The 27,279-nt window shown below is 36.4% G+C and overlaps 2 protein-coding genes and 1 long non-coding RNA gene across 6 annotated transcripts in view; 2 read left to right on the top strand and 1 right to left on the bottom strand.

Annotated features, from left to right (window-relative positions):
• LOC139979732 (DNA-directed RNA polymerase I subunit RPA49-like) overlaps window positions 1–17,600 on the bottom strand; it is a 29,576-nt gene extending 11,976 nt beyond the window's left edge. The window contains exons 1-6 of the mRNA XM_071990796.1: window positions 17,444–17,600; window positions 11,547–11,671; window positions 10,876–10,952; window positions 8,274–8,421; window positions 6,701–6,848; window positions 1,294–1,377 (exon numbers count right to left, since the gene is read on the bottom strand). Of these exons, the coding sequence (XP_071846897.1) occupies window positions 1,294–1,377; window positions 6,701–6,848; window positions 8,274–8,421; window positions 10,876–10,952; window positions 11,547–11,671; window positions 17,444–17,504 (643 nt within the window). The 5' untranslated portion in view covers window positions 17,505–17,600. The remainder of the gene's footprint in view (window positions 1–1,293; window positions 1,378–6,700; window positions 6,849–8,273; window positions 8,422–10,875; window positions 10,953–11,546; window positions 11,672–17,443) is intronic.
• Window positions 11,678–22,935, top strand: LOC139979731 (uncharacterized). 4 transcript variants are annotated; one of them, XM_071990795.1, is made up of 4 exons: window positions 11,678–13,355; window positions 20,027–20,073; window positions 20,838–20,924; window positions 21,559–22,935. In XM_071990795.1, exons 2-4 carry the CDS (start codon window positions 20,031–20,033, stop codon window positions 22,809–22,811), a joined length of 1,383 nt encoding a protein of 460 aa, XP_071846896.1. In that variant the 5' UTR covers window positions 11,678–13,355; window positions 20,027–20,030; the 3' UTR covers window positions 22,812–22,935. The 4 variants fall into 4 exon arrangements, with proteins under 4 accessions (XP_071846896.1, XP_071846893.1, XP_071846892.1 ...); XM_071990792.1 differs by having other exon boundaries at window positions 11,678–14,319; XM_071990791.1 differs by lacking the exon at window positions 11,678–13,355 and adding an exon at window positions 19,129–19,378.
• A 773-nt stretch (window positions 22,936–23,708) lies between these two features.
• LOC139980334 (uncharacterized) lies at window positions 23,709–26,758 on the top strand. Its single transcript, XR_011797542.1, has 4 exons — window positions 23,709–23,922; window positions 24,247–24,293; window positions 25,967–26,053; window positions 26,673–26,758. It is a non-coding gene; the product is annotated as an uncharacterized lncRNA (long non-coding RNA).
• Window positions 26,759–27,279: the final 521 nt, after the last annotated feature.

The following is a 27,279-nucleotide window of genomic DNA, read 5'->3' as shown; positions in this document are numbered from 1 at the left end:
AACTGGTTTTTTACATCATGGTCAAATTGCATTGTTAATTACAGTAAATCCCCCTTATCAGTTAAAACTATAGACTGGTATCATCCCCAACCTGCACATCTCTCCTATAGTGTACATATTGATCATTGTTATTTGTCACATTGTTTTCTGGAAACCAAATTTGCTGTCTGGACAACCAATATGTAATGCCAAAATGTCCGAGGGACAACAAGAAAAAAAGAAGTTAAAAAACCATAACATTTTATAACTGATCTGTGTCTCGAATATTTAATACACAAAAGCTTCAGGTTTGGTTCAGTTGCTTCTTTTCCTCCAAACCATCATAAACAATAAAGATATTAAAGTATCAAAAAAATTTCCAAATTACAACAACATAAGAAAATCTCTATGGGACAATGTCCGGTAGAAATATGACCAAACTATGAAAGTTGAGACACCAGTGTAAAATATTTAAGAAAATCAGATAAAGGTTGAGCATAAACAATACACACATTACATTTCCTTGCATTAGCACATGGGATGCTTTCATTTAATGTAAGGTACAATTGTTTTTTCCCCACTTGAGTTCACTTAAAACTGTAAATCACGGATTATCTTCAGACACTCTTTCATTTAGACATAACATACTTATAATGCAGCTGGTTGTGTGTGTGTTACAACATAGCAGGGTGTCTTTGAGAAATGGTCTTCACTGTCGACAAAGAACTCAAAAACTTCCCATTTAGAGAGTAAAAACTGTTTTGATTTTGGCAAAAGTTATAAGGTCACCATAGACATTTTGGTAGGTGGTTCTGCCTGGTAGGGTGTTATTAATGATAGTGCCTTCTGTTAGCCTAGGTAGGAACACCCAGTCTAACTCTACAAACAGGACAGGACTAACAGCAGTTGTTATGGACCCATACAAAGCTTTTTTTGACCGAGTACAATAAAATTTGACATTGACCACTCAAAAGACAAAAAAATCACCTCTGGATGCTTACTCCAGTAATAAAAAAATAAAAAAAATATTGTGTACCAAAATTATTCCAATATTGTGACTAATTTTAATGAAAAATGAGATTTCTATGCAGTAAAGCATTCTTTAAATTTTCACCTGTATTGTGCTCTGCACTTACAAGTAAGGTTAAATTGAATTCTCAGATTGCATGTTAATCTTAATTATCTTTCTATCATATTGGTCCAGTATCTTACATGTCATGGCCTTCTAACGGACAGATAGATAGACACCAAGGCCATCGCGTGAGCTCCACTGGCCTGGAAAGCCTAAAGATATGAAAGTAATACAGAACTCACTGTGCTCTAGCCTATATATTTCTGATGGTATGAGAGTCTCCTTGTTGCTAGGGGGAAGAAGCTGAAAACTAGCCAAGTCAGGTTCTGTGAACAGAGATGTATAGATTTAAGGAATACACAGAAAAAGATCTGCTCATTATTTTCAAAACCCTACAAGCAATCTCATGTGAGCAAAGGAATATTTCAAATGATTTTAAAAGATAAAAAATGAAATAAACGATAAGAATATTTATGCAAATGAGCTTGTAGAATGCTGGCAGACTGCTTACTTCTACTGCTACCCTTACTATAAGAAAAACTGAGAAAAGAAAACAGAAAAGACCAAACTGTTAGCACTTTCATGAACCCAAAACCTCGACCCGGTTTTTCCTCAAATTTCAGGCCATTTTTCAGATTCCACCAATTTTGGGCCCATGAGGGATACCCCCCCCCCCTCCGTTAGCAGAATACTGGCCATACCACTGGCTATAATTCCTATTTTCCCCCTTTAAATCCTGTTTTACCCACTCTCTCAAACAATACCACTGACCTACCCTATTAAACTTTGTCCCCTCTACCTGAGCAGACCTGAAGTATGGAACGCGAAAAGGGCAACCGGATTTCGTTGCCTAAACTAAGTTTGTTTCGTTGCCTAAACTAAGTTTGTTGCTGTCTAAACTAAAGCTGTTGCTGCTAGTTTACCATGTTGCTGTTGTTCGTTGATGTCTAAACTTACGTTGATGTCTAAAGTCACGTTGACGACTAAACGCGCCTTAATGTCTAAACTCACGTTGATTTATAAACCTTACGGTTGATGTCTAAACTCACGTTGATGTCTAAAACTTTCGTTGCTAAGTTAACTTACGGTTGATCTCTAAACTCACGTTGATGTCCAGTCTACACTTTCGTTGCTATCTAAAGTTCCGTGGTGAACACATTGTGAACGAACATCATTCTTTCTTTTCAAAAAAATTATAACAATCAACCGCAAGTTGCTTCCGTGCAGTGCTAACAACATATCTATTACAGAGATTTTCATGCTAAATACAGCCAATGATGTTTTCTCAAATTTCCTGAGATTTGTTTGGTTAATAGTCCCTTACCCATTGTCTGCACACATGCTTGCATCTTCAGTGCTCAATGAACGCAAAGTATGATGGTTTAACTATGTAACGCGAAAAAGGGGGGGGGTAATCGTTAATGTCATGCCGGATTTGTAGCAACAGCCATGTAAATATCCTTAACAACCTGATTTGTCGAACAAAATCACGTTGTTAACGATATTTACATGATAGTTGATACAACTCCCAGGACGTGATTTACATTTATATTGTTAATGTCATATTTGAATAATTGTTTTATCACAGAAAGTTATGAGTTGAGACAATCTATGAATTTTGCGGGAAGCTACCACAACATCTCTGATACTGAAAAGGACTTTAAATCTCACAGTATGTTATGTTCTCTCCCTTTTGAGAGTTGATAATGTAAAATGTGCATTTATACCACAGTTATTTCTTCATTGCAAACGTGGGTAAAGTTTTGCGGTCCCTTTGACCACGTGCTTCAAGTCATGATTCTGGTGGAACACTAATTCGTGTGCATAAACTACTGAAGTCATACATCGTCAAAAGTAGTCATTGAAGTTTCGACATTGCGTAAAAATGTTATTTAAATACTATAATTTTCGTGGAGTTGGTTGTTTCCAAATACTGAAAAGCATCCAGGGTAAATGTTGGATCAGTTGCTCTATGGTTGGATGTAGTCTGCGCTTCGTGAGTAACAAGAGGGGCACAGTATTGAAGTACGTAGGCAATATGACTCACAGAACTAGTTTACTAAACCCGCCAAGCAAGTTCATTCGTAACACCAATCCAGTTCAGAGTTTCGATTTGCGAAAGGGAGTGTTGTAAATGGAATATACACAAACCTCGCTCAGCATTGTTAAGAATTTTAGACCAAAAACCCGCTAACATGTTATGCAAGAAACGAATCATCCAAGATACACTCGAGTTTTGACTAAGGCTATGTGTTGTAGGTAAGGTGATATGATCTTTTCTCCACAAATTTTCAGGATATACGCATGTGCAGTTGAAACTCCAAAGTTTGAACAGGCCTAATACAAATTGCGTGGAATTTAGCGAGATATGCACACTACATTTGCGGGGATATTTGAAGAGTTGGGGTAGCTGGTGAAATCGCTGCAGGTCAAAGCATTGAGGTACTATATACGGAGTTGGAGAGGAGGAAAGAGTGGCAGGGCAGGCGAAATGAAGGTCGGACGGCCACCCTTGTAAAACAGCGAAGCTAGGGCACTGGATGGCATCCGCCATATATATATTGTGTAGAGCATTCACAAAGTATAGGCAGTGATAAGATCGCATCTTCTCAACTATAAACACTAGTAGAAGTATAGGTCATATAATAAACGCAATTGGTGTTCGATCGGGACGAAAACATCTGTCTTTAGTAATATTACTGTCATTCGTTTTACTTGATTGACGACATTCACAACATATCCAGGCATCATGTAATGGTTCAATAATTCAATTTTAAGTACAGTATTTTATGCTGGCATTTTGTCTCGACACTCGTTTTACTTGATTACCGACATTCCCAGAATATCTCTACACATTGTTGGAGGGGCTCAATGAAATCAGTTTAAAAGTGCAGTATTTTTATGCTGATACTTTGTCTAGACACTCGACGTTGTACTTGATTTCCGACATTCACAGCGTATATGCATAGCCTGTAACATTTTAAAAGTTGTTTACCGTGCAGCCTCCTATTCGTATGAGTTGTACTAACGCACATGTTATCTGATAGGCTGGCTGTGGGAGATACGGTAGCTTATAAAAAGGTTTCCACAAGTTTGCGTTTGGTGACTCCAAATGGGCTTGGACCTCCAAGACCCCTATTGTTTTTGGTGCAGGTGTGTATAGCCACGTACAATAAACTGACCTGTGTTTATTTAATGTATCAAAATGGTGGTTCGGGCCATTTCTATAGTAACAGCTAGATCTGCTTATACTAACACCTTTCTAGTGTACTGAAGTCATCGAAACCTCAATGCATTTTGCATTCTGGTTTACATTACGCGGTTGAGCAATTTTGAACAGCGCCGATAGCAACAACGTAAGTTTAGACAACGACGTATGTTTAGACAACGGAAGTTAAAATAACAACGTGAGTTTGAGCAACAACGTGGTAAAACAGCAGCAACAACTTTAGTTTAGACTGCAACAAACTTAGTTTAGACAACGAAATATGGTTGCCCTTTTTGCATTCCATACTGAAGCACTCCTTGCCAAAATTTTGGCTGGCTGCCTACATACCTCAGGCTCAAAGACTTCTAAGAATCGGTTTGCTGATTGGCTATAGGGCTCTCATGCTTACAGTTCAACAGTTAATAACAACTCCCAGTCCTGCTTTAATTCCACTAACAGCCTCTGCAGAGCTTAACCACAAATGTAAACAAACACTGCAGAGACTGGGAGACAAATTAAAGGAGCTTTGGCAAAAGGTGAAGGCTCAGATTTTTTTAAACAATGGGGATTAATTGTAATTAATTAACTTTTGACCAAAAATTATTAGGCATCATCTTATTCATACACAATCCAACAATCATCAGTTCAACTTTGAATATGATCCATCAAAATCTTGAGGAGATTGAGATATTTGAAAATATTACAAAGAATGACCCCTGATGACCCCCTAAATGACATTTGACCTCAATTTTCCGAACACCCCTCATAACCCTCATCCCGAGGAACGTAGTGACCAAGTTTCATTATAACTGGCCATACACTGTACGAACAGGAGCAATTTAAAAATATAGGGCAGCGGCCCAGGCCACAAAAGACCCCTAGTTGATCTTTGATCTCAAATTCATGAACACCGTGAAGGTAAAACTTCCATAGTACTATCGTGACAAACCCTCAACATTGTACCATGGAATCTGTAGGAGAAGAAGGATTTTGCGTATTTCCACAAAATGGCCCATTACGGCCCACAGGTGACCATTGACCCCAAATTTCGGACCATCTCTGATGGTCCATTAAATACTGTGGAAATTCTGTGGAAATTCCATTAAATACTGTGTGAGTGGGAGCGGTTTTACCAATTGTTGACGGATAGAGTGATAGACGCCGCACTGTAACAATAGCTCACACCAGCATGCTGGTATGAGCTAAAAATGACAGAAAAGCCACCTGGTATTGATCTGAGCATGTTATTAAGAAACGACTATGCTTTGAAAACCTTAATCAAAATGAGCTCTTTCAATGCTGGGAGACTGTTTACTTCTAATGATACCCTACTATCAGAAAGCTGAAGGAAAAAAAAACAGAAGAAGATACCAAACTGTTAGCACTTTCATGAACTCAAAATCCTCGACCCGTTTTATTCTCGTTTGTCATAAAAAATGACAGAAAAACGTCATGATGTCGATCTGAGCATTTTTATTAAGAATGAAGATGCTTGAAAACATTAATCAAAATGCCATCTGCATAAAGGGATGTTACACAATATGGCAGTTTGTCAATAATCTTTTTGTTTTGGACAAGCAGAGAGCTCACTACCAGCAAACCAATGCAAGGAAGTCACTTGGGAATAATTTTGGGGAAAGATTTCTGATTTACGACGTTGTTGAACTTTTTTATTCAACCTAGTTTAAAACTTTAAATAAAGCTATGCTCAGTTTAGTACACAAAATGGTTTTGTAACTACATAGATCTCTTGGTTATTAAGAGGTTCTCCCCACCCTCCCCCAACCCATCCCAATCATGTGTGAAACTGAATATTAAGTGGCTTGGTCAGGTGATGACTCAGTGACAACAGGATGACTTTAGGCACAAGATAAATTTGGTTTTGTTTTTTGTAGACTGTTAAATACCACTGCTATCGGTCTAGGTTGTTTGAAACTGGTGATGTTCATCAATCAATTGACTGGACTATGTAGTCTACTACACAGACCATTGGGTCACTTCCTCAGATGCAACATTATTAATACTACATGGGCAAAATATTTAAATTTGGATGGCCTCAAAAATGACATGTTTACAATGCTTTTCACACAAAGTTTTCAAAGACAAATGGTGTTGAATGTCATCCAAAGGTGTTCTGTCTTTGATAATAGGTAGAAAAAGAACACATTTTGGTAGAATTATTAGAGTTCATAAAAAATTAAAAACTGACATTTTCAAGCCCTGTACTGAGGGGCATTCCAGAAATTTTAGTGTTTTTTCAAAGGACTGCAATATCTTGAAAACCATAAAAGCTATGGAAACATTTACAAAGAGTTGATTTTGTTCTTGGACTATAACATATCAATATCAATGAATTATTTTGCCTTTTTAAGTCATCCTTGCACATGAAGGAGAGAGAGTAGTGACAAAGGATAAACAAAGACAAAACTGGAGAACCATACCATCAAGTTCAACAGGCAATTCTTTTGCATTCTCAGCTGCAGTGGTGGCTGCCTTATGGATAGAATCTTCCGAAATCTTGTTTTTCAGCCGGCTATGCATGGCTCTTTTCTGTTTGTTGCTGCCAAATGTTTCTATCAGTCTGTCGCTCTAAACAAATGAAAAGATGGAGAAATTTGTTTAGAGTGATTCTCTGTCGGATCGATCGATCGATTGATCTATTAATCCTGGAGATTGATAACAAAAAAGTAATAAACTTGAAACTGGTAATTTTTCATCAAATATACCTAAATTTGCAGATCGTGCCAAACATAAAAAAATCTGGAAAATTAGAAAATGCCATGTGCAGTATTCTTAACAAAACTTTGCTTCTTTATTACCAAGGGAAGGACACAGATCCTGACAAATACTTAATTGCAAAGAATAATGACAAAACAAACAGAGACAAAAAAAACATGAAATAGACGAACAAAATAAACAAACATACAATATTAAAACCTTTGTCACGTTGAACACCGTCAGACAAAGATCCCTGCCTCATCCCAACTCATCTATCTCTTTTTCCTTTTGCATGGCCTGATTTGAATTTTAATAATCAGCAGCAATATTAAACTTTTGAATAAGTTGGCACTGAAATGAGGCATTACATTTTTAACTACTACCTGATTAGTTACAAATAAAGAGAGACAAAAACATCCCGAAAGGGGCAGCCTCACCTTGACAAATAGATAGCAAAGAGAAGGGGAAAAAAACAGTGAAGTAAAGTTATCTGAACTTGAAAATTATTATGAGCACTCTCTCCCTTTTGGACATCATGTATTTTAACCAGAAAACAATTTGCTTGCTAAATATTTCCATACAGCATAGTAGTAGTTATTCCCTGAAATGTTGAAACCCTCCAATAAAAGCTAAAATAAATATTTATTTTGATTTGATAAAGAAAATACTCCTATATTTATAATAATAGGTGTAATAGTTTGAACAAAGCCTATTACTTTTTCTCTTTTTATTGATCGACTTTTGGGAGATTTATGTAGAACATAAAATTTTGTAAATTTGATAAATATGAAATGTCCTTGGAAACCAAACATATAATGACAACCAGTCTGTTGTAGATACCTATGAAGCTTTATACATGTCATAAACATAATTTGCATCGCCTCTTCAAATTAAAAAAATATTTCAAAAAACATTTCAAAAGGTACTCTCTTAGTGATTCTGACCTTGCAAAGTTTTCCTAAAAGTTCAAGAGGGTTAATTTTCCTCAGTTGTGGTGTTGCAGGAGGGGGAGGGCTGGGGGGGTGGGTGTGGGGCTACTTTGATAGAGATTGTCACAAGGTTTACAAGGAAACACTGATTACTCAACAACAACAAAATTGGAAAGGAAAAGTTGATGAGAAAATGTATTATATTGAGTTTTTAATTTTTGCCACAACGGTGATAATTGTTTGCTGTTTATTTGCTCCAACGTCTTTACAGCCAATCACTGAGTTTGAAGATACATCAACGGTTTAAAATAGTTAGTACAGCTTCATGAGAATGAAAGGTGGAACATTCACAAATCTAACGTGATACCTTTTCGCGGGTAGAAAGCGGAGTGTTTCCGTTGATGGCTGCAGCTGGTCTCTTCGCTTCTCTTTTGACCCAAGGTTTGAGGTTGAAGAGCTGAGCGTCGTATGCTTTCATCTTCCCTGTACTCCGATCTAACACACCCACCATGTACCTGCGTAAAGGAAAAGATGCATTGACCGGCAAGATAAACCAACAACAACAACAACAACAGAGGAAAAAAAGAAAACCCCCCCCCAAAAAAACTTGAACCCTCTGGAATTCGTAATGGTCTTTCGTTCATTGAGACTAAGTGCACTCTGTACTTTATTCTTGAAATTGACTTCATTGACTTATACATATTAAAATGTAAGCCAACCCCAATAACCTATGTGAGAAAATGGCAATTAGCTATTATTCTATGACCTCTTAGATCCTGGTATCTTTCAAAACAGGGCAAGACTTTTCTCAGCTTATTATAAGTTTAGAGAGTTCTTTCGTCACATGAGCATCACCTTCGTATAAAATTAAGAAGATGATTTTTTTCGGAGGGTCTGCCGTTCATTCAGTGGGGTTGAGAAGTGAGGGAAATATTGTTTGCAGAACAAAGGATAAATTGCTACATGCTCAGTGATCCACTCCTTTCATGCTTGGACCTGCAAGTGGTGCATTTGGCACAGAGTTTGACAAATTGTCCTTGGATCTTTCATTCTTAAAAAATGCAGTTTCAACCAGCATTTAAATCACAGACCAGTAACAAGTAACCAGCACTGCTACAGTTGCATAATTCGTGAAGGCTTAATCAGGTGAAATTTACTAGGCCACAAGAGCAGTTTGCTGTTTCATATCATAGATTTAATGGGCTAACAAATAAAGATAGGGTTTTCCCTTTACAGTGGCAGATCAAGAATTAAAAAAAAAATCAAATAGGGTGGGTGGGGGGGAGGGAGGCAAGGATAAGGGTAGTATCCTACCAATTACCAAAGTACAATTAAAAATTCCAATTTTATTTATTTTTTTGTCTGCAGAAAGTTATCTGTAGAAAGTTGTGCTGGAGAGAGTTGTGCATTTAAAATAGATGGATACTTTGACATGAAGCTGCTCCTATTATGACGTTGTATTCATGTGAGCTCAATAAACTTACACACAGTTCTTCTTGAAAACTGGCCTAGAATTAAGAGCCTGGGCTCTGCAAAATCTTTAGTTAAAGGCTATAATAATCTTCCAGTTGATTTATCCTTGAAACCTGATACATGTGGAATGTTGCTTAGCTGTCAAAGTTCTCTTTACTTAGAATTTCATCAAAATGTATCCTTTTATTGACAGATTCTTTTCCTCTCTGGATATATGACTGGAAAATTTTTACGAAACAAAGACACTTCCAGCTTAAGTAACGTTTGCCTTTACTTAATACCGGAAAAATTGAAAAACTCATATCTTTACGATACAAAATCCTATGAAGATGGTTTTCACCGAGATATACAGAGAATTTTTCAGCAATTCTGCTATGTTAGCAACTACAGCCATCAAAAGATGGCACCAAAGATCATTTTAATGGTAGAAAAGAGTCTGAGTGTCCAAATAAATCTAACTTTGAACAACAACAGGTCAAAATGGCTTTGCCCTAAAATTGCAAAATTTCAGCAGCATCAAACCACAAAAGCTGCTTCAAACGGAACGCAATGTAGCAAAGGTCGGCTTCATCAGTAATTTCATTGTTGAGCCTTAAAATAATGAACTTTGTTCTATTTATTTTGGAAGAGTGCATACCACAATTTAATCTGTGATGCCATACAACTTCTGAACTGTTTCTTTTGTGATTGAAACAATTATGTAACCTTGGAAAATAACAGAACTGTGTGACGACCTGAGATGATTTAATTTTTTGTTTGTTATGTAAATTACAACTTCATCAAAATGAAGCAGTCATTGCATTAAAACATTAATGAACCAGAAAAACATAAGCAATGTTGGGGTTCCTAATGCATTACTTAATAGATTCTTACACATTAAAGATTACCAAACAATTGAAGATTTTGTGTCTAAGAGCTGACTTTAGCCAAAATCTCATTTGGCCCTGTCTGTAACATTTGAACATTTATTTAGCCAAATCAAAATGGCACTGAAAATGTTGACATTATCTTCCAACATATCTATCCAACTATAAAATCAATACAAATTACATTTATGGAGAAATTGCTCTTTTAAGTGTGTCATCATAGGTCACATGCACTCATTAATATGCATGAAAAATGCATCAAAGTCAATAGGACCATCAGCTGGGTCATAGCTATGGGGTATCTCTGTACCAATTATCAACTACAGTGCTTGAGATTTATGTGTTTATAACGAGCTAAGGGGTCACATAAATGTATACTCATACATATGTACACACAACAACTTGAATAAATATAGGTTCAAAAAAAAAAAAGAGAACAGCTTGATGTGTAGTCCATTGTATATGACATCATAGAATGTTGACAAATAGATGCTTCTCCTTAAGATGACCAAATTTAAATATTTCATATCTCAGATGCTAGAAGCCAATGTTTCTTTTGAACCTGATGTTTATTTGTACATTTTTGAATCCTCAAACTATGTTCTACCTTCAATATATATCAAGTCTTACTTTGATGTTGCATCGGCCTTTGATGCTTGATCACCGTAGTTGTATCCGACGTAATCCAACACATGACCTCGAGCGGCCTGGGAATATTGAGAAAGCAACAGAATTGGCAACAATAATAGATATAAGCTAAAATAAATTGACAGAAACCTAACTAAAAAAATCTGCATTATAAAACTAAAGAAAGAAACTAATGCCTAAGAATGTAAAATGTCATTGATGCTTCTACTGGAACAAAGGTGAAGCATCTCTCTCTTTTCACATTTTTGTAAATCTCAACTTTGCTAGCCTAATATACAAACAATATAGGGAAAGAGCTGCCTACACTTAGCAACCACTGCAAGTGATCTATTTGGGGATTTATTTGTTAGCAACTCTGCAATCAAATAGCATATATTTCTTTTAAAGTATTGTGCATGCTTTGCAGTTAAAGCATAATTCCCTAAGGAGTCATTTTCCTATTATTTTGCATTTCAGTATGATGAAGTTTGATACCAAAGGGGAAAAGGATAGCCACTCTTACTTCCCCAATTCCCCTCTGGCTTCCCCCACCTCTTCCAGCCCTGCAGATACCACTAGCAAAAGTTCTTTCCTACTTTTGCCGATTTAAAACTGTGCTCATCTCAATGATGTACTTGGTCTTTTTGTAATACAAAGAATTTGATTCAATATACCACAATTCTCCAGTTCCTCCTTTTATCATTCTCTGACCCTGAGCGCCGTTTGAAAACTTTGAAAGACGTTTGGTTCCAATCAACTCCATTATTCACACCTGACACCTTTCCCTGAGAAAATGAGACTAAAAATGCAAAACACAAAAAGATGTTTGAGAAATAAAAAACACCCAGGTTGAACACAAAGTTGGGAAGAAAACTTCAGTATCTTACAATGGAAAACTTGAAAGGACCTGGTTGTGTTTGTTTGATTGTGGGTGCATCTCAATATCATCATGCAAACAACCCTTCTTATCTGTGGAAAGTTTCAACTGTCATTATCTTACAACCTGTAGGTCAAATACCTGTTTTGGTGAATATATGTTATTGAGGGATTACAATTCAATGGTTTGATACAGGTCTACCATATAATGTAATAATAAAATTATCAGTTTCATAGCATAAGACTTTTGTGTCTTATACAGTACAGTAGTCTAACAGAGGAAGCATAATGCTTTCCAAGGGAAATTAACCTCCAGACAGTTGCACAGATGAAAAGTCATAGGAGCCAGCTCCAATGTGAGTGCTACTTTAGAAAGGCAGTTTTAGATCCTAACTTTAGGGGAGGGTATAAACGTAGACACAAAAGTGCATAGTTGAAGACAGACATTATATCCTCAGTTGGTTATTTCTGCATCAATAGAAAGCAGTGAGTGTCATTTTAGAAACACTGCATGCAGCTTCTGGTGACTATTGTAGGATGAATGAGGAAAGGACATGCATTGTCAAGAATGATTCTCCTTGAAAGTAAGCTCCGTTAAAGCTGTTATAATACTAACTCGTTGTAGTCTTCTCTTGAGATAATGTATATAATGGAAGGACCTAATATGAGGCGGCACCTATCATGGAGCACTTCATTTCATGGTTTTCATGAATTGACCATAGCAATGGAAAGTAAGCCAACATAAAGTGTGCTAGCAAGTCTTTTAAATGTGTTTTGCTTGGAGCTATTCACCCCTAGTTAGACTTTTTACTATACAATCAAATATTGGCGTGCGTCACTGTGCAACCTTATCTTGGTATCCTGTTGAGTGACAATTTATCTTTATCTACACATATTGATAAGATATGCTCTAGGACCAGCAGAACCCTTGGCTTCCTGAATAGGAATTTGCGCTTTTGCCCTACTGGATTAAGTGTATTGGCCTTTATGGCTATGTGTCCCTCTACTCTTGAAAATGCAGCTCAGATTTTAGACCCTTACAGTATAAGGTAAAATAAGATAAAATAGAAAAAATTCAAAGCAAAGCAGCATGTTTTGTAACTCGTGATTTCCGTAGGCAATCCAGCGTGACCAAAGAGATCTTGAAGACTTTGAAATGGTTACCCCTCATAGAGAGAAGGAAAAGGGACAGACTCATGCTTTTTTATTAAATTATTAATGGCCTAGTTGCAGTCCCAAATGAGACTAATCCCTTCTTGAATCTTGGGAGACGTGGCCCCTATATTCAAATTCCTCATAATCATAGTGCTTTTCAGTATAGTTTCTATCCTAGGACTATAAAAGACTGGAATACGCATTGTTTCGAGCACTGCTGCACTACGTACCAACATCCTCGTTGACGTTGTGATACCTGTGAGGGGTTTTTAACGAGTATTTAACAGAAGCAGAAACAGAAGCAAACCAGCCGGTTCGACAAAGATGGTGCTTTTTAGCGATTGGAACAGGTACCCACAGGGGACAGACTGAAAACATTAACTACCCAGTCCAAGCCATTACTATCTGGTCCTGAAATTGGTAAAATCACCCATATGGTTCTCAATTTTCAGGTACAGTATGATTCAAACTAACGAATGAAAGGAAAAAAATTAATTTGCATTCTTCCATAATTTCATCATTTGGTGTTATTGTCTTCTATCTTGATGTGTTTAGGTGTAAAATTAAGTTTGTTTGCTTTTACACATGTGTACATGGGACTGTATACTAGTGCTGAGAGTCGTAATCGATTAATCGCCAGTAGTCACGATTACACTTTGGAAGTTCGATTAATCAAGCTTAAAACCTAACTTGCGTTTACTCGACTACAAGGTAGCACTACTCATCATCTGCTTTTGAAAAATAGCCAAACCTATCAAAAACAACACTAAAGCAGTTTGTCAGCAAATATCACAAAAGTATACAGGTTCTCACAATGTGGACACTAGCACTGTGCTGTGTTAAGAATTGGCAAGTACCTGCTCCGGTAAGATTAATGAATTTGTTTGTCAGTAATATGCTTGTTCTGCAGTGCAACATTCAGTACTAGCAATGTTTAATCATTGGGCATAATCGCAAATTTGTTAGTTATTAATCTTTTACCATTGCCAAAGTACTTGTCATTTCTTCAAACATGTTTACAATTACTTCATTACTGGCCTGGTTCACATAAATTTATCATATGTCTGATAGAGTGTGTAGATTGCGGTGTAATTTAATTTCAATGTGCAAAATATGTGCCCACATATTACCAAACCTTTTCATAGGGTCACACTAATTAGCGTCAACTCACGACAACTCACGACAACTCAAGACAACTCAAGACAACAGGTTTAAAATACCATCAAATACAATTGATGTTATCAGAGTATATCCGGAAACACGTTTAAAACTGACTGGAACCAGCGTGCATACAGATCTTTCACGGGAAAAAATGTTTTTGTCGTAAAAATCGCCAACTTTTTTCTAACGTTGAATTGGACGACGTGATGCCATTGCGCTTGCGCAATGACATTGGACCGAACCATTACACTACAGGTAAGTAATTTTTCAATCGAGAATGGTGCCCACACACTGGTAACTTGGCAAAAGGCGACGAGCGCCATCTAATTTTACTTAACTACTTTTTATGACTGTTTTTCAGACAGAAACATGTCCAATATAGAGTTTATTGCGTTGGGAAAGGGTCTAAAGTTCATAGAAACTCCAGTAAAACCTAAACGAAGTGATCTTTCTCATGTCATTAAAAGACCTTAAAAGAAAAATGAGAATCCGCTTCATCATGCAGAATAAAATGCAAAAAGGGATTACAAAATTCCGTCTACCCTCCACATGGTCACCTAACATGACTTTTAGTAAAAATCTAGAGGACTATCTGGAAGCAACACAAACCGAAATGGCAAGTGTTACTATCCGAAACGCCAATAGCAACACGCATAAGGCAGAACGTTTTGCACTAAATGCAATTAAAAACGACCGCTCTATTATTGTCAAACCCTTCGATAAAGGTACAGGCATTGCTATAATGAATCACTCAGACTATCAAGCCGAAATTGGCAGGCAATTAGCTAGTCACCACCAAAAGTTAAAAGTGATATGACATTTCAAACTAAAAGTTTAGTCCAGGAAACACTAATTGATATGTTCTCTGCAAAAGAGATCGATAAAAAGCACCTTCGAGTACTTGTCACCATATAGCCACAAAATCCGCACACCGGTCATACTGTATATGTGCTACCAAAAATTCATAAAGCACCCCGGCTAACTCAAAATTTGCCGGTAGACCGATAATAAGTGGAAACGGATCACCGACCGAAAAAATATCGAAATTTGTGGACTATTTCTTGCTTCCTATTGTAATAAAACAAAGCACTTATGTGAAAGACACAAATCACATTCTGCAAATTTTGGAAGCCACCTGTTACCCAAAACGGCAGTACTTGCTACACTCGATGTCGTCGCCATGTATACCAATACTCCCCAAGAGGAGGCATTAGATATATGTCAAGAAGTCTCAGAAACTCTGCACACCCACTTGCCACTTTTAAAGGCTTCATTAAAGGGGAAATATTACGATACGCACGTCTCTGTAACAACGAGACTGACTTCTTAGAGAAAAAGAATGCGTTCACAGAGAAACTGTTACTCCGTAACTATAAGAAAGAGGAAATTGCCACAGCCACTAAAGGCATAAAATTTGAAAACCGTAGGCATTACCTCACTACCAATCCTAAACAAAAGGAACCACCACTGGTGTTCAAGCTTACCTATACACCCCACATCAAACCACGCATTCGAAAAAAGCACTTTTGAAACATTGGCACTTAATTTTGCAACATGCGGAATTATCCAAACTGTTTCCAAAAGAACCGATTCTTGCCTACAAAAGGGCCCAAAATCTCAAAGATTTACTTGTTAACTTAAGGTTTCATACTAACGAAGAATCAGCTGACTCTCAAGGTTCACACGAAGCTCTTTTAGATGCTCTTATAGATGTACTATGAGTCCATAAAAAGTCGTGCACAGAAAATAGATGCATTTTGAGAACGAGACGCTCATGCCGAATATAAAATATTCAAAGGCTTACTACTGATGAAGCTCCTCCTATAAAAGTTGAGAGCAGAAACCGGTCTAGTTGGTCATAACAACCTACGCTAGTCTTTCTTACTATTAAAAGTACACTCAATTCACCTAATAGGTGCAATTATGTTTCACCATGATGGGCATGCTATAAGTTCATGCTCTTCGGGCCCTCCCTTAAAAATACATCAGGTTCTTGGCCACTACGTTGAGTTAGATAGTGTAAAACCGCCTACACCCCCATTTCAAGTTAATAATAATATATGTAAATTACAATGGAAAAACAATAAGAAATATTCATAATTTTAAAAACATTCAATGATTTGACGGAGAGAATAATGAAACCAGGCAAAATGATAGTAAGCAAGACTCTGTTAAGTTGATAATAACATATGTAAATTACAATGGAAAAACAATAAGAAGTATTCATTATTTTAAAAACATTCAATGATTTGACGAAGAGAATAATAAAACCGGGCAAAATGATAGTAAGCAAGACTCTGTAAAATTAATAATAACATATGTAAATTACAATGGAAAAATAATAAGAAGTATTCATTATTTTAAAACATTAAATAATTTGATTTGGAGTTCATTCACCATACTTTGGTGCTTTATTACTACGACAACCCACCTTACCGACACTGTACACGTACTTTCCAAACCTAGCACAAACCTACCCATATTATAATGGTTCGGTCCGATGGCATTGCGCAAGCGCAATAGCATCACGTTGTCTAATTCAACGTTAGGAAAAAGTTGGCGATTTTTACGACAAAAACATTTTTCCCGTGAAAGATCTGTATGCACGCTGGTTCCAGTCAGTTTTAAACGTGTTTCCAGATATACTCTGATAACATCAATTGTATTTGATGGTATTTGATGTTATTTTAAACCTGTTGTCTTGAGTTGTCTTGAGTTGTCGTGAGTTGTCGTGAGTTGACGCTAATTAGTGTGACCGTTTTCATAGACTACTAAAAAACATAATTGTGGGAAAAACATTCCGTGTGTTGATTTTAAGATGCAATTTTAACATACATGTAGAAAATATTGTAGTCATTTCTTAGTACATTAGCTTAACCTCTGTTTAAGGAGAAAGGTAAATATGTGGACAGAGTAACTTCCTGTCCCATGCTCTGAAATCCATTGTCATAGACTAGTATACTGTATAAATTACAAGATGTAACTTTCACCAATTGTATTTAGTGTGGCAGTGCTTAGCACGGTTCTCTTAAGCTTATTTTCCCCGGACACACTCATTGTATTCAGTAGATATCTAGCCAGTTGAAGATCTAACACAACGTTTAATTCAACTACTTGTTCATGTCCTTATTTCTTGTTGTTCAGATACCGCTGTGACACTATAGTACTAGCCGAATATTTCGCAAAAATGGTTCCAATACTAGTACTTGCACTTGAAGGTACATGTGGTGTGGTTTTGTGTCAGTCGCCTTCTAACTTCCAAATGCGTTTACTATGAACCGTATAATTTGGAGGGAGGGAAAAAAGGCCGACATGGCATAGCATTGCGAATAATCATTTGAATTCTTTAAAATGTCAAATTAAAATGTTTCATACTAACCTACTGGTAATTTTTCATCTGCGCCGGATTCGAGCTGCTGATATGTTACGGACACTGCCATTTTTACGTGCAGATCGCAAGTGCGGATTTTCAACCTATGGTGCGCCCTTTGTACCACCAATTACGTGCAAGCTTTTCTGTATACTTCATTTTGATGATCATGGGTTTCAATGATTCAGATATGAATATAAATCAAATCACAGCATACTTGAGATAAAATAAAACAGATGTTATCCACGTTGTTTATTTCCTATAAATGAATGTTTCTCTAAACGTCCATTGTGAACATTATATTTAATCGTGGAACATCCACGCAAATGGTGCTTTAGTCCTTTTGGAGCTCGAGTGACGTCACGGAACCATACATATTCGGAGCAGGCGCGTAGCGAGCCTTCGTGACGTGAGGAGAAAAACCAATTTGATATCCATTTAAGAGTCAGGGAATTGAAGATAAATTTAAGCTTGTATAGATGGGACTTTTCATGACACCATATTGTCTTTATCATCTGTTACGTATTCGAATTTAAGGGGAGGGGACACAAATCTGGGCTAACTTCCGGTATAGGGAGGGGTCTAAGTGTAGGTAGGTGTAGAGAAATTGGTTTCGGTAAGGTGCTGAGATGCAAAATGGTTCTATCACTCCCAGCAGTTTTAATACATTTATGTATACGACTTTGCTTGCATGTGTTATAAAATGTAGGCTAAGCCATTTGGAAGAAAGTTTGAGAAAGTGGTGGGGAGGAGGCACGTGTCTCCATACTCCCGGTGGCTACGGTCCTGTTTATAGTAACGATACTATAAATACAAATACGTGTGGGTAGGTTCACGCAGGTATGTCATATCTCTATATTGATCCAAATGGGGTTGTTGTCTTAGAAGACAATCAAGTTCCATACGACGAAGGGAACTTTGACTAAAAGTGTCAATCACTCAATGAAACCTAACTTGCTCAGAAAAATATCGTTCTTAAGCTTACTATGGCTACTGAGCAATGTTTTTGATCCCCCTAAACCCCCCTCCGGCTAAACCACTTTTTATGAGACAAGTACGAATCACTGAAACCCACACACTAAACATTATTCACGAGAAATGGATTATATTTCAACGTGGAATGTTTGCACGCAGCAGGGAAATAAGAACGTACTTTGCATTCGAAAACGCATTCGAAAGCATACTGTATATCACCAATCCTTCATATAACTAATTACCATGCAATAAGTTGCAATAACCATTTTAGAGTACACGTGGCCTATATTTTCATTATTAATATATTTTAATATACATATATATATATATATAGATATTAATATACATATATATATATTTTAATCAATATATACATATTGCAATATATACATATTGTAATATATATATTGTAATATATATATATATATATATATATATATATATATATATATATATATATATATATATATATATATATATATATGCGTTTTTTCGCCCAAATATTTTTAATATATCAAGTAGATTATCAGTTTCAAAAATTCAATACTCGCGGCTTTGTGTAATTTTTGTAATATCGATGTATCTAGACGGGAGACAAAAAATGAGAGTATCTATAGGTTTCGCTTTTATCTGTTTTTTTTTTATTATTAGCTTTTCATATGATTGAAAACATAATCAGAATAGTATTTTTCATGAATCATTTTGGGATTGAAGAAAATATTACTTTAGAATTATTTGGGGAAAACTAGATAATTAAAAAATATCTGGAGAACTATTGAGTAGCATGGAGGATTCATCAGTTTATCGTTTGTGGTTATACAAGAGGTTGATAACAGGTTCTCCTATATACCAGTATAGAAGGTTCAAACAGAAGTGCGGGACTGTTTTGGACAAATAAAAACGTGTTTTTGAGGGGAATTTGCTGTTTGACGATTTTTTGGTGCAAGATATTTGGCCGAAATTGAATAAGTAATATATTTAAGTGTATGTAATAACCTCCAATTTATCGTTTGTAAGGTTATAACATATTAAAGGCATTGAAGACTCGCCCCAAACAGCGTGCCGCGCTCTGAAAAAGTTAACTTTCCGTTGCTTGCAAGTGAAGTTTTCTTCTTGTCGTTACAAAAAGCAGACAGTAGTGAAACGTGATACCTTTTTATCTTTTATCTAGATCTCAGATGTCCATCGCTGCTATGTACACTGTGTTGTGGGTATTGATAGTAGCTGTATGTACTAACTAGTGTCTAATTACCGACGGTAGCAGGCTGTGTGTGTATTTTCTAGGATCGATGGTGGTGTCTAACACTTCTGTTACACCTCATTCGAAACTAGGTCAGATAACCGGCATGAGACGTTTCTTTGTGCGCGAGTCTTCACACCCTTTAAGTCTTATATTGACATGTGCATGTAGGTATACTAAACTACGTGGAATATTGAAAGAAAACTAAACAGGTGATTTATATGTATGTGGGATGAAAGAGGGATGGTGAAGGTGAGTGTAGGGGAGGGGGGTTAATCCTTTCCTACACAATATACATTTACGGCCATGCAGCGATGCTTATGCTAATGCATGACTTAAGGTACAGGGAACACGTGTTTACTTTCTTCCTCTCTAAGGTCTATGGAGGTCATAACGCTGACAATTTTGCTCCTCGTCTCTGCGGGTAAGTTAATAATACCGTTCATTCACATACTTGCAATGTTTGTATGTTGATAGCAGACTAAAACTTGGACGCTTCCCAAACTTTTCCAACTATGCGGATATCGAAGTATGTGTGAATATGACATAACTTGATGACAGAATGATGCCACGCTAGAAACCAACTAACCAATACAAACCGTGCAGCCGTATATAACGGTCGATTAGTGCATGCATTAACAACAATCGGCCTATAATATATGTTTCGGTGTATAGTATGTAAAGTGTTGAAAAATTGAGCTTAGTCTACAAACATCGGTTGTTTTCTGATTTGTACGGTAGAAAGTGAATTTCTTGTATGTCAATTAATAAATTCTAGTATAAATTTAAAAATAATTATAAAATGAAGCAATGAAATACGATGTTAAAACAAAAATACATAAAGTACACAAAGATAATTTAATATATTTGCTCATAATATTTGTTCAGAAATGATCAGTCTGTCATCTATACATAACCCTAAATAGCTGATTTACTGTGGTGTTAAACATTGGTTGATGTAGCCTACTAGTATAACAAATAACAATATGTTTTTCGTCGATGTATATATTTGCGTTGCAGACGACAAAGCGTTGCAACCTGCAGAACGCGCTATATTGATTAAATCCATGCGCGTAGACTATAGCCAAAACACAGTAACAACAATCACGTGATGCCCTCTGCACCTTACGTATAATGCATAGAATATACATGTATTCACATATTCTTCCTCCACGTTCTATGTATTAGTGTTTCACAGGACAGGTTTCGCTGAAGATTTAAAGACGTTTACCTGTACGGTGCAAAATGAAAATCATCCACCGGATACCCATGACGGTTAGTATGTTAGTAAGAGGTTTTATTCTTAATGACATATATTCGTCATCATTCTCGCATTCAAAGAAAACAAGTTGCATGTCTCTCAGCTCAGATAGAAAATGTCATTGGTCCAATCATAAGTGTTTGTGTTTGTAGCTTTATGACACATAAAACGAAGAAGAAACATTACGAACGACTAGTTTAAATATTCGTACCCGAAAATCAATTACAATAAAAAGAAAGGAGAGAAAAAAGAGAGACAATTATTCTGTTTTAGCTTATAATTTACGTTTGAAACGCAACGAGTGGTTGCTTTCATCTGGTCAATTTTTCAAGGCAAGTTGAAGACATTAAAAGTATTTGACCAGAAAGTATAGGATAGTTTTAATTGGAGGCGTATATACCTGCGAAAGTAAAAGCTTCGTTTCATTGTTTAACATCTGTATCGTGATTGATCCTTACACGTCATGTGACCACTAACTAAAATTGTTTTTTTTTATTGGTGTATATCAGCGTGTCTGAATTGTCGTTGTTCTCATCAGCAACATTTCTCACTACCATGCATTTTTTGTATAGCATACTGGATTTCTGGACACACACCGCTATTAATATGCATCACTTGTTGTTATTTGTTTCTTCTTTTACCTTCCAGATCCTTTCATTGTTCAGTACATATTTCCACTTTTACCAATGACATGTTCGGAAAACAAACCAACGGTAACCAAACTCTTCATTAGCACTGGAAGCGATCATAACGAAACTAATGGTACCATATCGTTTCTAAATCAAAATATTGACGATATATTCTTCTCTATTTCTCCAAGTGAAGGAATTTACATTGATGTTCCAGATACCGCAGTATCGTCTGTACTTGACTTCATAGGTAACATGTTATTGAATACAACGGTGGTTGTTTCAGCGGATGAAACGGTGAGAGTCTACGTCCAACAATACTGCAATAATACCGCGGTGGGGTCCTACGGACAATGTTCGACTACTTACCGAGTCAGAGGTGTCGATGAGATTGGCAGAGAGTACTGGGTCCTGATGCATTATTTTGATGACATCGCAAAGATCGCTATATTGGCTTTAGAAGACGATACCATTGTGCTGTTAACCCCACCCTCTTATTCAACTGACGATACCCTTGAAGTAACCATTCACGCATTTCAGACCCTCTATGTGGGCTACATGTCTGATATATCGGGTACAAAGATCAATGCTTCGAGGCCAATATTGGTATTGTTTTCCTACCAATCCTGGAATACTCCATATGCTGACTATATCTGTGCATCATTGATCGATTGTCTCGACGATGTTTCCAGATGGGATCGCCATGTTGTACTTTACAGCGGCGAGTGGTGGTCATGGCAGCATGCAACTTACAAACTGTTGTCCCCTTTCGATACCGATATTAACGTAACGTCTGGAGCGGGTTACACAGAAGAGTTATCGGTGAACAGCAGTGAATTCATTATTCACAACGTCGATATCGTCGATAACGACAAGGGATACATAGAATTCAATGCTACCAACCCAATTCTCATTCTAGAGATATCCTATCAGGCAATCCAAGCAAACATCGTTCCTCCTCTCGCTCGTGACGTCATAACGGAAGTAACCTTCCCAGTATCAACTGAGAACGAATGGAATCCGTTTTACTTGGTCCTCTGGCTTTCAAATGGGACAAGAGCAACAGACGTTACTATAGACGATTCCTTTGAATTTAGCTTCGAGGAATATTCTGATATGGACAGACCTATAATAATATCATCAATGTTAACGTTTGATTTTACTCATAAAATTAATACCTTCAATGGCACTCACATCTTAAGAGCCAAGATGCACGCACAAAGTGATTTCGCATTTTCGCATTTCGAATTGGGCAACTACTATGTGCTGTGAAGAAGAAAAAACCCGCCCTTGATGTGCAAATCAAATCTTATTATTTTATAATATAAACATCGTGTCTGGCAGCTTTACAAACACAATAGCTTCTACAGAATGAGAAGCATGCAAAAGCCTTAATTCTTATAATTGTTTGGGGGTTTTATTGGGGGGGGGGGGGGCTACAGTATCTGCCGTTATACAGTATTCAATGGGAATTGGAATTTGAACGTGTGTATATTTGTTTTGCTATCTCTGTTAAAGCTCATTAGTGCATGTATATATGATTACCGTTTGTACAAATGATATATATATATATATATATATATATATATTTTTTTTTTTTCATTTATATATATATATACGTATATGTTTATGTGTATATGAAAAATGTGAGAAAAATAAATAAAATGAAAGCTGTTAAAGCGTTGCGTATATTTGCCTTAAATCCAAAGTTCAATTTCTAAACAAATGTATATTCGACCCCACCCCATTTTTTTTATCGACAATCTCCTGATCAACTTCAATACAATAATGTCTAAAAATATCCGCTTCCTTAACACCTTAATCAAAAGCCTTCTACTCTGGTAAGTTTCTTTCTCATCTCCACGGAAAGAAGAAAGTATTCAATACATGCGGTTTTTGTTAATTAATCTGACAAATGTTGACTTTGTATAATATCGATGGATTTAGACGGCAGGCTCATATCGACACAAATATAAAAGCATTCAATTCTTCTTCTTTTTCATTTTTGTTATGAGCTTTTGTTTATATGATTGAAGAAACACATCAGAATTATATATAATATTATTTTCACGAATCTTTGTGAGACAATACGCTTTATATAAAAGCAAAAGAATACAATGTAAACTGAAAGAATATAAAGCGGCTCTTGAGATAATGAAAATAACGGGAAAAACTTAATAATCAAAAAAATTCTGGAGATCTAGTGAGTAGCGTTGATTATTCATCAGTTTTGGGGTTTATACAAGGGGTTGATAACAGGTTCTCCTATAGAAGGTTCAAACAGAAGTCTGGGACTGTTTTGGAAAACAAAACACGTTTTTGGGGGGAGGAAAATTGCTGTTTGACCAGCTGCTTGGTGCAAGATTTGGCCGAACCAGTCTGAGTAAGTAATATATTCAAGTTTATGTAATAATCTCCACCAATTTATCGTTTTTCATATTATAAAATATTAAGTCTTATATCGACACATGCCTGTAGGTATACTAAATTACGTGGAATATTGAAAGAAAACTAAAAAGGTGATTTATATGTATGTGGGATGAAAGAGGTATGGGAGAGGTGAAGGGAGGGTGTGTAGGTGTGGAGGGGGGGGGTGTATCCTTTCTTACACATAATACAGTTATTACCATGCAGCGATGCTTATATGCTAATGAATGACTTTAGGTACAGGGAACAAACTTAACAACGTGTTTACTTTCTTTCTAAGGCCTATGGAGGTCATAACGCTGACAATTTTGCTCCTCGTCTCTGCGGGTAAGTGAATAATACTTTTCATTCACATACTTGCAATGTTTATATGTTGATAGCAAACCAAAAATTGGACGCTTCCCAAACATTTCCAACTATGTGGATATCGAATTATGTTTATATATGAAATAACTTGATGACAGAATGATGCCACGCTAGAAACCAACTAACCAATACAAACCGTGCAGCCGTATATATAACGGTCGGTTAGTGCATTAACAACAATCGGCCTATAATATATATGTTTGGGTATATCTTATGTCAACGTCAGTCGGAAACTTGAGCTTATAGTCTACAGATATCGGTTGTTTTCTGATTTGTTTTAGTATATGGTAGATAATAATTTTCATGTATTTCAATTGATTTATTCTAGTATAAATTTAAAAAATATATATATATAAAATGGAGTAATAAAATACGATGTTAAAACAATAAATAAATAATGTTAGTTCTTACAAAATATGTAAAACCTATAACAATTCATTTTTGGCAAAATATTAGGATTTCTTAACTTTCTGTTCGATTGCACGTTAAGACTTCTTAGTTAGGGAGGTATTTAGCGAGATGGAAGGGGTATACGGATAAACAAACGTGACCTTCACTCACCTCTTTATTGAGTTGGCTGCGCTGAGTATCATCACCTGTCGCACCATCGTCCGTTCCCGTATAATACAAGGGAGATAGCAATGAGTCCGGCCGCTGGACACCGTACGGGGCGAATTATATATAATACGTAAAATGATATGGATAAAATGGTAAAATAAACTACATCAGGTCCGATGAATTATGTTAACGAATTCCCCGCGCAGTGCACTGATAAATAATATAATGTTCACTCCATTCGAGAGATCGTTATTTCCGACGTAGAAATATAATGTTCCGAGGGAGAAAAATCCAATGTAAACAGATAAATTAATGAGCGAACAACTCGCGAGAAATTTAGGTCCGTTCACGACGATAGATCGTAGAGTTCCTCCGTTAACAAGAAGGCGCTCGAGTATATTACAAAAGAAATGAAAAGGTAGTAAATACAGAGTCGCTACAGGTACACAAGGGGTGATTCTGATCATCATAAAGCAGCCATTCTTACAAATTCAGCTCTAGAGGAGGCATTCACAGTTTCCTTTAAATATTGCTAATCTATATATTAGTGAAGAATCTTTGACGTGTACTATAACAACTTTACAATTCTATCGTTATCTGTTTGTAAAATAAAATGACACAAGACTGGCACTGCATAATTGAGATGTGAGAGAATGACATATTTAAATACACATTCCTTAGCATCCTTATTACAAAATGATACAATATATTATGCTAACACAAAGATAATTTCATATACTTTGCTCATAACATTTGATATGTGAGAAAAAAAGGTCAGTCTGTCATCTATACATAACCCTATCTAGTTTGTTGAAACTGTAGCGTTAAACATTGGTTGATGTAGCCTACTAGTTACAAATAACAATATGTTTTGCGTCGATGTATATATATTTGCGTTGCAGACGACAAAGCGTTGCAACCAGAACGCGCTAAATTGATCAAATATCCATGCACGTAGACTATAGGCTATAGCCAAAACACAGTAACAATAATCACGTGATGCCCTCTGCATCTTACGTATAATGCATAGAATATACATGTATTCACATATTCTTCCTCCACGTTCTATGTATTAGTGTTTCACAGGACAGGTTTCGCTGAAGATTTAAAGACGTTTACCTGTACGGTGGAAAATGAAAATCATCCACCGGATACCCATGTCGGTTAGTATGTTAGTAAGAGGTTTTATTTTGAAGGACATATATTCATCATCATTCTCGCATTCAAAGAAAACAAGTTGCATGTCTCTCAGCTCAGACAGAAATGTGATTGGTCCAATCATAAATGTTTGTGTTTGTCGATTTGGGAAAGAACAATAAGAACGACTAGTTTAAGAATTCGTTACAGAAAATAAATTTTTAAACAAGAAAGAAGAAAAGAAAAAACTAGGAGTTTTTTTTTCTGTGTTTGCTTATAATTTACGTTTGAAACGCAACAGTTGTTGCTTTCATCTGGTCAATTTTTCAAGGCAAGTTGAAGACATTAATATTATTTGACCAGAAAGTATAGGATAGTTTTAATTGGAGGCGTATACCTGCGAAAGTATAAGCTTCGTTTCATTGTTTAACATCTGTATCGTGATTGATCCTTACACGTCATGTGACCACTAACTAAAATTGTTTTTTTTTATTGGTGTATATCAGCGTGTCTGAATTGTCGTTGTTTTCATCAGCAACATTTCTCACTACCATGCATTTTTTGTATAGCATACTGGATTTCTGGACACACACCGTTATTAATATGCATCACTTGTTGTTATTTGTTTCTTCTTTTACCTTCCAGATCCTTTCATTGTTCAGTACATATTTCCACTTTTACCAATGACATGTTCGGAAAACAAAACAACGGTAACCAAACTCTTCATTAGCACTGGAAGCGATCATAACGGAACTAATGGTACCATATCAGGCGCGTATCCAGGATTTTCTAACCCGGGGGGCGCGAATTACTATCTAAGCGGAGCGCCACCATCGGTTGGCGCGCAGCGTACAAGAAAATTTCTGGTTTTTATACCCCCCAGATCACCGGAAACGGCACTTCTCGGGCTTGAAATGACCAACCAGATGTACACTTTTGGCCTGAGAACCAAGTATTTCCTAATAGTTTTTTTCCATCCATAACCTTTTTGAAGATTGTCAACCCGGCACACGTCATGTTCGACCTGATCGCATCTCCTGTGGGTCTTTGCTTTTGTAGGTGATTCTACGTCGCCCCACAATACCCGTCAGCCCCACTTTTCAAGGTTTTAAGCCCCAAATTTGTTCAGAATTTGAAAATTCACATTTCTCGTGAATAAACTCACTTGAAAACATACCCATAATGTTGTACAAAATTTCATCTATGGACAACCAATATAGAAAAACTTCCTTCAACCCCTAACAGACCGGTC

The sequence above is a fragment of the Apostichopus japonicus genome, chromosome 14 (genome assembly GCF_037975245.1).
Source record: "Apostichopus japonicus isolate 1M-3 chromosome 14, ASM3797524v1, whole genome shotgun sequence".
NCBI classification, from domain to species: Eukaryota; Metazoa; Echinodermata; class Holothuroidea; order Aspidochirotida; family Stichopodidae; genus Apostichopus; species Apostichopus japonicus.
The sequence above is the reverse complement of the archived record's forward strand: the minus strand, read 5'-3'. Positions and strand labels throughout refer to the sequence as shown.

Bases quoted from the DNA above. Each gene is read 5' to 3' on its own strand.
- LOC139979731 (XM_071990795.1), top strand. From the start codon at position 20,031: ATGGAGGTCATAACGCTGACAATTTTGCTCCTCGTCTCTGCGG. The intron at 20,074-20,837 runs GTAAGTTAATAA...TCTATGTATTAG, and splicing joins TTTGCTCCTCGTCTCTGCGG to TGTTTCACAGGACAGGTTTC. The intron at 20,925-21,558 runs GTTAGTATGTTA...TTTACCTTCCAG, and splicing joins TCCACCGGATACCCATGACG to ATCCTTTCATTGTTCAGTAC.